The sequence below is a fragment of the Streptopelia decaocto genome (assembly GCF_964273445.1).
Source record: "Streptopelia decaocto genome assembly, chromosome: 21".
Taxonomy (NCBI): domain Eukaryota; kingdom Metazoa; phylum Chordata; class Aves; order Columbiformes; family Columbidae; genus Streptopelia; species Streptopelia decaocto.
In genome coordinates, this window is record NC_138676.1 from 2,115,343 (window position 1) to 2,127,937 (window position 12,595).

The following is a 12,595-nucleotide window of genomic DNA, read 5'->3' on the forward strand; positions in this document are numbered from 1 at the left end:
TCAAACGTGCGTCTGCATCCTCCTCTGGAGCGGCCGGCTGGGGTCGGAATTTTGGGACGACGACTGGGAGTGATGCGAGGAGGACGCGGAGGCTTTGCTGGCCTTGTCGAAGGGGACGTAGGCGTCCTGCTTGCCGCCGCCACCGCTGCTGACGCTGCTGTCACACTGCGTGTCCAGGAAGGAGCTGCTGTCGCTCATGGAGCCGCGCTGGAACTCGCGCTCGCACAGCTCGATGGAGCTGCTGCCCACCCCCAGCACCAGCCGCTGCCCGTAGTCGAAGAGGCGGCTCTGCCCGCTCAGCGTGCTGTAGATGTTGGTGAAGGACATCCCGGTGGGGACGCGCTGCTTGGGGACACCGCCGGCCCGCAGGTCACCCCCCCCCGGGACGCCCGACAGCGAGATGCTGGGGGTGGAGTGATGCTCCTTGAAGGTGTTGACGCTGTAGTAGCCGTTGGTGGGGTCCTGGCGAGGGGGTAAAAGTGGGTGTTGGGGGACATAAGGTTTTGGGGGTGCCCACCCGCTATGTGTACCCCGATGTGTGGGGCACCCGCTTGCTGATGGGTGAGGATGTTGCCAACCCCTCCTGGCAGCAGATCTTGTGCCTCCAAATTGGGGCAGAAAGGGACATTTGGGATAGTTACCCCCCCACTAAAATTTGGGCAGAAGGGGATACGGGGGATGGTTGCTCCCCCAAATTGGGGTAGAAGGGGACATGGGCACCCCTTGGACCCCTAAATCAAAGCAGAGGGAGACGTGGGTGCCACTTACACCCCTCCGAAACTGGGGCTTTAGGGGGACATGGGTGACATCCCCCCAAATTGCGGCCAGAAGGGGACATGGGTGTCACACCCCCCCCCAAATTGAAGAAAAGGGGACTTGGGTGACATTTACCCCCCAGATTGGGACAGAAGGAGACCTGGTGTGGCTTCGAGCCCCCTCCCAGGCTTGGGGACAGACTGGGGGGGTTTGGGGCCGTGTCCCCAAGGTCCATCTCACCTTCAGGTTCTGAAACTCCTTCTCCTCCTCCTTGAGCACCTCAAGCTGCTTCAGCACCGAGTCCTGCGGGAACTCCCCCCGCTCCAGCTGCCAAAGGACACGGCGGGGGGGGGGTGTGTGTGGCAGCACCGCTGTCACCCCCTGTCCCCTCCCCAGTGCTCTGTTCCCACCTCCCCGGCCACCCAGAGATATCACCCACCAGCCACATTAAGGGACATGCCCAAGGCCGTCCTGGCGGGTGGTGTCAGAGACGAGTGGCCGCCCAAAAGCCGCATCATTTCCCGGGTTAAAAACTGTATTTCCCCCCCTTTTTAGGACTAAAAAGGCCAAAGTGAATTATTTCATCTTCCTTTCCATCCTGAACTGAACTTTAATTACCCTTCCTGCAGCAAGGTGGGGCTGTGCAGAAGGAGATCAATTATCAACCGGTTTCTCAGCCTTTTTACATTCTCCCATATTTTTCACACAGGGATTACAGCACCAAAATCCCCTTTTATTACCCAACTTTTCTGCCTTTTTAAATCCCCCCCTCTCTTTTTAAATGTTTGTAGAAATTCACCCTCCAGCAATTTGGGTTCATCTCCCACAAGCCTTTGATACAGCTGGTAAATGAGATAAATTAACGCACCTGAGTTTCTCTAGGGGAAAAAAAACACCCCCAAAAATCCCTTAACAGCCATTGATTTCTATTGATAAACACAAGCGTCACTGGGGATTAAATTCAGGGTAAATAAGAAGTTGTTTTTTTTTCGCTCTGCCTCTTCGCACCACCCAAAAAACCGCTGGGATTTCCCTTCTGGGAGAGGTTTTTATCAAATAAATATCGTCATTTATTTGCCTGCATCATTTCCATCTGTATTGAAAAGTGCTCAGCGCCTTCCTGCGAAACCTGTCTCTAAAAAAATCACCTAAAGAAGTCCTTATATTGTCACTTTTTACGGCCGCTCACCTTTTCTTTGCCATTTTTTTTCCTTCCTTTTGTCACCAGCAAAACCAAATTGGGGCTGAGATGTGGGGAATGGTGCTGAGAGGAGCGGCTGGGCTCCAATTGAATGTTTTGGGGATTTTCTGGGGATTTTCCATGATCTGGATCATCACATCTTGCCCTGTCTGTGTCCTTTGTGCACAGGACGGTGACACCCCCAGGTTATTATTATTATCATCATTATTATTCCAGCCACAGGTGTCGCCAACTTACACCCACATACGTTATTTTTTGCACCTAAAATTCAACTTATGGCTTCTCAAGAGCAAGTTTTTTTGGAAGAGCATCTCCAGAGGGGGTTATGGAACCAAATACCGTGGGTTTTGTTACCTGGAGGGAAGGGGAATTCTTACCATGAGCTGCTTGATGGTGGGATGCTCGTCCGGCTCCCTGCCGGCCACTGGCTCCTTGTGCACGATCTCCACGCGGATGTCGTTCTTGGCCGACACCACCCCCTTGAGATCTGCGCCCCAAATTAAAGACAAAGTCAATTAGCAGAGAAACAAATGCTGGAGCATCCTCAGCAAAATTAAGCCCGGCTCATCAAGGGCGTCCGAGAAACATGGGGGTGATGTTGGCGTCGCCGCGTGGATGCTCCGTGTTTTAATGCCTTTGTATTTCTCGTGAGGGATGTTGCAGCTATTCCCCAGTCCCCAAGAAAATCCTTCCCCAGCTTTGGGGTTCAGCTGCGGATGGAAAAACCCCCTCAAAATGAAGAAAGACGTAGCAAAAGCTTTGGGGGTGATAAAATCATCGAGAATACTTCGGGAGCGACTCTCTGTGTCCCCTCAAGGTGTCAGGCCTGATCTGAACAAGTCGTGCGAGCCAAAATTAAACCAAAAAAGGAGCAGAAATGGCCATGCAAATCCCAGCTGAAAAAGCAAAAGAAGGATGTGAGCTCTAAAAAGTCCCAGCTTTTAAGCCGGGCTTAAGTGCCCGTGCTGGCTCTTGCCTCCCAAACCCAAAATCACCTTAAATTGCTGTTTTTTCACATCTACCTCCAGCCAAAGGAACTGCGGTGCCCTCCAATCTCAGTCTAGCAAAGCCTGGGCCGGGTTTATCTCTAAACCCGGTTGAATCACGCAGCTCCAGCATCATGGGATGTCCAGTCCTAGAAGGGCAAGTCCAGCTTTTTCCCCCAGATAATCCCCTTTTTTTTCTCCTTCCATTTTATTTTGCCAATAATTCTCTTTTCATTTCCCAGCGTCTATTCAATGAGGCAATTTGATGCCACCTCCCTCTCTACCTGCATCTCTAAAATCACTTCAATTTGTGCTCCCTGACTTCACCCCCCCCGTGTCCTGCACCAAACCATTGCGATCTCCCACCTGGAAATATATATATATATAGAGAGAGAGAGAGAGAGAGAAAAGGGTATTAAACCAACGGGTGGACAAGGAGGAGGGTTTTTAAGCCCCGTGAAGGTTTTTCTCCCTCCTGGACATCACGGTTCCTCCGAGTGGTGGCCAAAGAGCGAATCCCCGCACTGAAATTCAACCTCTAGTTTATACGCCCTGGAACCCCAAATTTTAGCCCCGAAGGGACCTGGTTGGGGCGGGAGGGGGTGGTGACACTTACTCCGCTGGGAGCGGGCGCAGCAGAAGGCGACGATGGTGGCCATGAGCACCAGGACGGCCACACCAGCCCCCACGGCCACCCCGATGATCACGGCCATGGGCACGGCCTCTGCGGGAGGAACAACAACCAACGTTAAGCCGGGATTAAGGTCAGAAAAGAGGTTTTCCCCCACAAAGAACCCACCCCTGGCTATTGGGGGGATGTTTGGGGACAACCCCCAGTGCCCCCGATCGCTCTGTGCCTCAGTTTCCCCCCAGGAGCCAGCAGAGCAACCGCCCTCGTTAGCACCCTGTTGATGACTGAGTAATTAAAGGATGAAAAGCACCAAAAGGTGGTGAGTTAATATTACTGAGAGAAATGGCATTGATGAGAGGGAGGGATGGAGCAGGAATTCTGTGTTTGTGCCCTTTTGATTACAATAATTTTGCATTTGGGATTTTGGAGGGCGGCTCGGCCAGCAAATCTGATTTATTTGCACAGATTTGGGTGTTTTCTCCTGTCTTGCAAATGGAATTTCAGGAAAAACGGGTGTGGAGAGGTGCTCGTCTTCCCTCCCCACCTGTTCGGATGGGGGACACGAATGTTGGACCATGGGGACACGCGAGTGACTTCGTGTCACCCTGTGACCCATGTGGGTCCTGCCTGGTGGCAAATAAATGGTGTGGGGTGAGCTCAGCCTCTTCTGACCTAAAAAGAGCCTTTAAGCCTGGTTTAGATTGTTGTTTCGAGCGATTTGCTCTGTGGTTTATGCTGATGTTTTCCAGCTTTAGGAATTTTCCGGCTGGTCCCTTGATGTGCCACTTGTCACCAGACCCATGTGGCACTGGTAGATCCGAAAAAACAAATTCCATGGGTGAAAAGGCAAATTAATCGCCTTGAGTGATTAAGCTCAAGCTGGAGCTTGGGCAGTAGGTGCTGGAGCTGGTTCTAGCCACGTCACCCTAAATCCAGCATCTTCCAACACGCCAGCAAGAAGAAATTGGGATTTTTCTTCTCTGGGTGACGTGTTGTGGGCTGTTTTTTGGGAATAGAGAGTGAAAGGGTGAGGAGACAGGAGCAGGTGGTGATGGGGACGAAGGCGATGGAGATTCATGCAGGGAAAAGGGCTGGGATGGACAAAAATCAAGGCGCTGGTGCCAGGGACCTGGTGCCGAGGAGCGGTTTGGCCTCGGCTCTGGCACAGAGGATGAGGAAGGCGCGAGGGCGCTGCATCCCGCAGCATCGACCCCCAGATCCCCCAAAACACCGCGGATGCCGAGCCAAGCGGATGTCTGCGAATGACCCTGGAAACTTCTACTGCTCCCTCCTTTTTGTAATTTATTTTTCCCCTTTTTTGTGGTCTTTTTTTTGCAGCTTTTTAAGGTGCTGCCTGCCCTGCCGGGCCAGGAGGAGGCCGCCGGGTCCTCGGCTGTGACAAACGGCTGGGGACAAATTCACATTCACCCATCAGCTCAGGATTTTGTTAGTATTGGTTTTGTTTTCCGTACCTGCTTGAATACCAGCTCCTGATTTCATTTCCGTACCTGTTTGAAAATAAAGCAAGTGTCCACAGCCTCGCAACAGCCCAAGCGCACACGTCTGCCAAGCGCGGGGGTGTCCCCATGAAGGGGACGTCACCTGCCACCCTACGGCATCCTCAGCCGCCCTACAGTGTCCCCAGCCACCCGACGGTGTCCCCCTGCCCAGGGGCAGGGATGTCCCCTCGCATTCCCTCGCAGGGATGCTTGGAGCCAGTAACCGACTTGGATGCCGTGTCACCTTCCGTGGGGACACGGGTTTGTCACCAAGCGCTCCCGGCCGCCTGGCAGCCGACCTGGAACGAACCCCTGGCTCTTGTTTGCGTTGGAAGGAGCCCAAGGCTAATTTTTAAGGGGTTCATTTAGCTCTGATTTAATCTGGACCGCAGCCTCTGCCTATAAATCATGGCTTAATGAGAACAATCCACCTGCCTGCCCTGGCATTTAATAAAATCAGAGAGACCTGGAGGCTCTCCAGGAGCTACGAGTTTCTCACAAATCCATCTCCCTCCCTTGCCATTGAGTGGAAACCCCCTGGTCATCCCCTGGGTGGGTAAAACACGTTGTCACCAGCCCAAAAAACCTCCCTACCGCTCGCTCCCGACGCTGCGGAGCAGCGGGATTTGGTAGGAGAGGTTGTTCCTGTGTCTCTGAGGTTTGAAATGATCCTCCAGTTTCAGCAGAACAGGCAGAAATGGGGCGATACCATCTCAAACTGAGACTTTGCAGTGCTCGTCCCATGTCCCAACCCTCTGCCAAGACCTGGCACCCCAAGGATGCATCTATCACGGTCGGAGAATCCTCACCATCCTTCCTAATTTCCATTTTCCATCCCAAAATTGCTTTTTCTGACCCTCTCGCAGCATCTCCCCGGTTCCTGCTGCCCACCTTGTTCTTTGAGCCGGATGATCTCGGTGTCGGAGCCGAAGCTGTTCCAAGCGGTGCAGTTGTAAATGGTTTGGAAATCGGCACGCACGATGTTGCTGATGGTCAACGTGGAGATGACGCCCTCGTCCGTGCTCACCGTCTCCACCGTGTAGCGCCCGGAGGTCCCCGACTCCAGGACGTTCTCCTTCCAGGACCAAGCCTGCCGAGAAAGCGAGGGGTCAACCCAGGGAAAGGTCTGCCCCACACTGGGCGCCCGAAATTGCACAAGATGCCCATTATGTGCCCCATGGGTGCTACTCACGATTCGGTCGGGCGGCGGGGTGCTGCGGATGAAGCACTTGATCTGCCCTTTTTGGCCGTGGAGGGCATGTTGCGTCTGGGTGCTGGAGATGATGGGTGGCCCTGCAAAGCGAGGAGAGGGAGGTTGGCATCTCACACGGGTGACAGAGACACCAAGGGACATTGGGGTCTCTCTTTGAGGGGCAGGGATGGAGGACGAGCTCCTACAGCTTTGCTTTTTGCTCCTTTGCTGCAAAGCCCCCCCCAAAAGCACCAGCGTCTCCCCATTTTTGGCATTGGATGGTGACTAAATCAACCCGCAGGACTCTCCTCAGTGAACTTGGCCTCCAAGGGATATTTGCTCCAGAAGCAATGAGAGATTCCAGCCCCCTTGTGTTCCTCTTCTGCAATCTCTCAGATTTCTTAATTAACCTCCCCCCCTGCCCCAGGATCACCCCAAAATCTGGCATCATAATTGCTCATTATTCACCTCTTTAATTAAAGCATATTCTGCTGGGGACAAGTGCAGTTGGGTCCTGAGCCCTGGTCTCTGGGATGGTCGGAATGGGAGAGTTTTCTCATCCTCCCATCGATCCGTCCTTTGTGGACTGGAGAAATTTTGCCCATTTTGAGGCATTCCTCTAAGTCTAAGGGATTTGGGGTGAAGTGAGGAGAAATGATCAGTCCGGGTGTTCCTGACTGATTCTCATCCAAATTGCCCATTTATTGACGGAGCTCACAAAAATGGACCAAAAAATACGTTCTTCTAAGCTTCTTGGCTAAGGAAACATGTGGTGCGTTATCCTCCTGCCCCGATGAACCCAAAGCCAAGAGCACTGATAGGATCTGTAGGCCAGGTCTAAATAATAATAATAATAATAATAAACCCCATCTTCTTTCTATTTTAGCAGTTGTATGTCACTTATAAATCCTGGAGGCTCTCCAAGACTGGGTGACGGCTCGAGAAAAATGGCTTAATAATCATTAAAAGGCTCATTTTCCCCAAGGAGAGCGGATTTTAAATGACACGAATGCCAATGGCTTTGAGTTTTATTATTGCTTGAGGAGTTCCGAGTTGAGGGCTTATCATCATGATAACAGCTGACGACTAAAAGACCATTTGTGAGATGAACATGCCCAGAAATAACAGCACCAAGTTACAGCCTCTTTGATTCTCCACCAGGCTCTGGCTCCGTATGATCTTGGCGTGACACAGCCCACGGGCAGGAAAAAAAGGCTTTAAACGACGTTGCTATGGATATAAATGATGGAGTTATTGGTCGCGGTTATTTTTAGAGCACCGGTACCAATTTTATTTGCGCGGTCCTGGTGGCCGACACAAAAGAGAAGGTGGCTCGTTGACTCAGGAGCCCTGGAGGAATGGAAGAATGGACTCAATGTCTCCATCCAGACCTTTCCTCCAAAGCCCTCGTGGCGTTGGGAATGGTTTGGAGTGAGAATTTGGTTTAACTCTTTGCTTCCTGAAGAAGTTTGAGAAACTTTGCCCGTTTTTTTATGCAAAGGACCATCCCAAGGTCCACCAGCAGTGGTGGGGATGCGTTTGGTGAAGCTCTCAATGGGCATGAGTTGAGGGGACACCATGTTGTTCTCCAGACTAAGCCCAGTTCTATGGCAGGCTGGGCTTGCTTATTGAATCATAAAATCATAATTTTGGTTGGAAAAGATCCTTAAGATCAACCAGTCCAACTGTTAACCCAACACTGGCACTAAACCATGTCCCCAAGAATGTCATCTCCTCATTGTGATGAACCCCAGCCCACAGAGAAAGGCACCTGGTCACACCAAGACAATTGTCTCACCACCGATTTGCTCTGCGAGGCGAAAAGCTCGGCACCTGCTCAGCTTCTTTGCGCTAATTCGTTGCTTTGTTTTCCGCCAGCTCGTTTAATTGTAATTAAAACCCAGCAGCCCAAGTCAAGGGAGTGGTTGGGTTTCCATCCCCCTGTTGCGCTGCCCTTGGCTTCCCTTGCCAGCGTCACCCGCCTTCAAAATTAACGCTTGAGCCGCTTCTCAACTTATTTATGACAGCAAGCCAGTTTGTCACCCGGGTGAGGGACAATGCAAAATTAATGCTTGATTTATACAATTCGCAGCCTTGCCTGGAGTTTTTTCTTTCCATATTGAGGCTGAAATTCCTTAATTGCTGCTGTGGCTGCATCATCATTAAGCTCTGGGGGCCTGGGGTGCTCCTGGGTGAGGGTGAAAGTCTGGGTCACATCTTGATCCCCAAAGAGCTCTATAGGCATATAGGAGGAGCTATATAGCACTGGTATATATATATATTTATATTTTTATATATATATATAAATATATATGTATATATAGCACTGGTATCCTGACTGAGAGTGATTAAGCTGCTGGTCCTGGCTCCAGGCTCAATTCCCAGCTCTCCGCCTGTACAACAAGAGACAACAGCGCTCTCCGACCTTGCGAGGCTTTTTGCAAGATAAATCTATTAAAGATTTAAAGATGCCAGCTCCCAGCTACTCAATAAACCCCTGTTGATAATAAGGAACCAAGCAGGTCTTAGATAATGTATTTTCTTTTTGCCTTAACCCATGCACCGCCAGGAAAACAAATGCAAAACCTGATCTATTTGTATTTCTTGCAGGGTAGGACCCTCCCTAATCCAGCTGTGGGTGGGATTTGCTTGGAAAGCAAGTATCCGAGGGGATAATTTAGCGATGTGAGTGAGAGGAATGGGAGGAAATGAAGAGGTACCGTTGACGGTGAGCGTCACCTCCCGCTCCCCGGCGCCGACGCGCGGCACCACGGCTCGGCAGACGTATTTCCCGGCATCCTCCTGGCGGACGGACTTCAGGGTCAGCTTGTTCTCATTGCTCAGGACCTGCAAGAGAGGAAGGAGATTTGTTTCAGGGGGAAAAAGTATAAGGAAAATAAGAGACGTGAGCCACAAGCTTCAGGGCAGCCCAGAGAAAATGAAGCGGGTGAGCCCAAGTCATACGTGGTGTAGGAACCCAAGGAAAAAAATGACAAAGTGTTTTGGAAATGTAAATCCTGTGGATTTCAAACCCAGAAATGGTGGGAGATCAACATGGAGAGCTGGAAATTGTGTCTGGACAGCCAGGGAAATCCCAGCTGCTTTTGGCAAGCCCCAACTTGGAAAATCGCTGGAGCAGAAGGATTGGGCTGAGGCTGTATCGAGAAAATAAAACGTGGCGGGTCTAAAATAAATGGTGGCTTTTGGAGCAACACGTTTTGGTGCTGGAAACGTGTGGCTGGGGGTTAATTCCTCCCAGTTGTCCCTCTGTCCCCCAGGGCTTTGAGTCCCCTGTAGCAAGAAAGATGGGATTTTCACCCCTAACCTGGCACAAGGCAGAGACAGCAAGTGTCAGATCCCATTTAAATCCACAGTTTTAGCACCAACTACAAAGATTTCCATGAAAATATTTGTGTTTACTTGGCCTTGCACTCTTGTCTGTCTCTGATTTGTTTCCTTCTGGGGAGGCAGAAAGTGCTCCGAAAGTGGGGGTGATGTGAGGAGGCTCAGTCTGTCCATCTCGCTCCTCTGAGCCCAGCTCTGGATAAAACCCAGTCTTGAGCTGGGTAAATCAGCCTTTAGGACAGACAAAGCTGAAAGATTCTTTTCAACCCCAGATCTGGGTGTGTCTTCTGGGTGATTTTAATGCCTCAACCCTCCTTGAGCTCCTTAGCGTGGCTTTGCTGAGCTCTCCTGTCTGCAAAGCAGATCTTGTACCTCCCCGGGCTGACTGAGCTGAGATTAATATTTGCAAAGCTCCTTAACGCTCTTCAGGACAAAAGGGACATGGAGAAGGCCACTGGGCTGGATCCAGGCTCCCAAATGAGGAGCTTCACGCAATGTTTCATATCCCAAATATGCCAGTTCTTACCACGCCTGAGCCTCGCTTCATCCAGACGATGGTGAGGGACGGGTTCCCGGTCCAGGCGCAGTTGAAGACGGCATCAGAGCCCAGGTCAACGAGGAGGGACTGTGGTTCTGTCGCCATCCGGGGCCCAACTGCAGAGAGGAGACCGGCGTTACTCCCGGTGACGGGCTGTGGCAACCAGAACCATCAAACCAAAGAGGTCACCGTGTCAGAAGAAGCAGTGGTAGGTCTTGATGGACCTTTTGTGGGTCACGGCTATGTAGGAACTCCAAATAAAGAGCCTGAGACTCTCCCGCAGCCCCAGAATAACCCCAGGGACCACCAGCATGAGTGAAACCATGGGGGAAATCATGGGTCCCACCACATCAAGCAGGAGGAAATCATGGGTCCCACCATATCAACCAGGAGGAAATCATGGGTCCAACCACATTTATCAGGAGGAAATCATGGGTCCCACATTATTCAGGAGGAATTAATGGGTCCCACCACACAAAGCTGGAGATGCAAGTGAGCCCACTGGCTCTTGGTCACCCTGGACATGTCACATCGAGCCGTGTCCCCTTCCCATTAATTTTCAGCGGCTCTGTTGGTCCTGCTGAGCCCTGGAAAGCCAGGTTCAAGCTGACGGGTTACTTACAGTAGACGTCCACAGTCCTGCTGATGTTTGTGCTGCCCAGTGCGTTGGTGACTTCGCAGGAGACTGGTTCAAAGAAGAAAGTGTGGTCCACAATGGTTTCGTAGAAGTCACCAGAGGCTTCTTTGATCACTTGGCCTTTTTTTGCCCACCTGTTGGAGGAGAAAGAGCATCGGATGAGAGGTGGGTGGGGAACCACGGTGCAAGGACACAGCAGCCCCTTGCCAATCAACTTCACTCATGCCTCCACATCGAAACTGCTAAAAACCTTTCCAGCTTTACCCCATTTTCACCCTCTTCTTCTATTTTTTTTCCAGTCCAAGAGAACTTTATCCCTTTGAGGCAGCTGAAATAACATCACCCTGAAAAGCCAAGCTGGCATTTGCGCCGCCGCCGCTCGCAAATTGTCTCAGAGAACAAGCTGTCAACTCAGCACTTGAATTAAGCCGCTATTTGCCAAACAACAAGCAAACGTGACCTAACGGGGCACCAGCTGGCAACCGCCGTTCCGAAGCGGGTGGGAAAGATGGGAGATGCTGTCGGGAGGAGCGAAACTCCAACCGCTCTGCGCGGGGAAGGGAAAGAAAACACAGCCTGGGAAAAAACAATCATAATAATCCTCCCCAAAACAACTGATGGGTAAATTGTCTTGGGGCTCCCTCCTCTGGTTGGGGTGGGATGTTGGGTGTGGATAGATGTGGGTGCTGGGAGATGGATTTGTCCCATTAGGCACTGGGACAAGCTGTGGATGCTCGGGGTGGTGGTTTTGGAGAAAGATGAGAATTAAAGTGATTTGTGAGCACCAGGGCTCCAAAACCAGACTGAGAAATGTCCAGAGGTGCATTTGAGCTCAAGATCCTCCCAGATGTTGCAAAAGAAAGTAAAAAAAGGTTCCCAGGAGTTGTTTGAGTTTGGGAAAAAACACCCCAACATGTATGTATTTGTACCAAACCCATCACTTCCACAAAACCTGTTTTTCCCTGTGTGATGTGTCGCAAACAGAATCAGATCAAGGTTCTCACTCCAGTTTTCTAGGGCTTTAATGCTGCTAAATCGATGTGGCTGGCCGAGCAGTATAGATCTTTTATAATGTCAAATTGTTTTTTAATAATGGCAGCTTGATAACCATCTTGTAAAGCTTCTCAGGGTTGTTTTTGACAAGTCCACAACACGTCTTACTCACCTATTAACCTTCCTGTAATTATTTATAAACAGAATCTGAATAAAACGGAGCTGAGAAGACATGGAAGATGCTCCAGCAGCCCCATGCGCTGCATTAGCTCTTTGGGATTTCTTCCTAATGTCTCACCTCTTTTCCCACATGGGTATTTCTTCTCTTCCAGGTTGAGTTATATTTTGTTATTTCCTTCTTCATATTTCTAACCTGCTTTTTATTGCTGTTTTTCACTGGGGGCAATGCCCAGTGCCTCCCAATTCAGTATCTTCTGGAAATTGAATCAGTTGGGGTGATGGAGAAAGACAGATTTCAACCAATATTTCAATCCCACCTTCAAAGGAATTACTAGAGACAGCAGCAAAAAAACAATAATTAAAGAATAAAAACCCCCACATCTGTACTGTGTCCTTTGAACGGGAGGCGGGGCTTAAATCCATAGTTCTGGCTATGCAGATTCTTTCTAAGGAGTTGCTTTTTGCCACACGTGTTCCTTGAACCAGAACTCCCAGCAGATTGGCTGCAACCCGGGGAAGCAGCGTGTATCGTAATTTTTAATTAAACAAGGCGAAATAAAGCACTTGCTTGCCATATAAATTGTGTTTACTAAGAACAGCTTAAAACAGATAAATATTTTCTTGGACGCATTTTAAT

At 50.5% G+C, this 12,595-nt stretch overlaps 1 protein-coding gene across 1 annotated transcript in view; it reads right to left on the reverse strand.

The window, feature by feature from the left end:
• KIRREL3 (kirre like nephrin family adhesion molecule 3) overlaps nt 1–12,595 on the reverse strand; it is a gene marked incomplete at both ends in the record, with an annotated part of 213,652 nt that continues 201,057 nt past the window's right edge. The window contains 10 exons of the mRNA XM_082070305.1: nt 1–462; nt 997–1,083; nt 2,335–2,444; nt 3,560–3,667; nt 5,047–5,082; nt 5,965–6,163; nt 6,266–6,366; nt 8,986–9,112; nt 10,137–10,264; nt 10,771–10,919. Coding sequence (XP_081926431.1) covers nt 1–462; nt 997–1,083; nt 2,335–2,444; nt 3,560–3,667; nt 5,047–5,082; nt 5,965–6,163; nt 6,266–6,366; nt 8,986–9,112; nt 10,137–10,264; nt 10,771–10,919 — 1,507 coding nt within the window. The remainder of the gene's footprint in view (nt 463–996; nt 1,084–2,334; nt 2,445–3,559; nt 3,668–5,046; nt 5,083–5,964; nt 6,164–6,265; nt 6,367–8,985; nt 9,113–10,136; nt 10,265–10,770; nt 10,920–12,595) is intronic.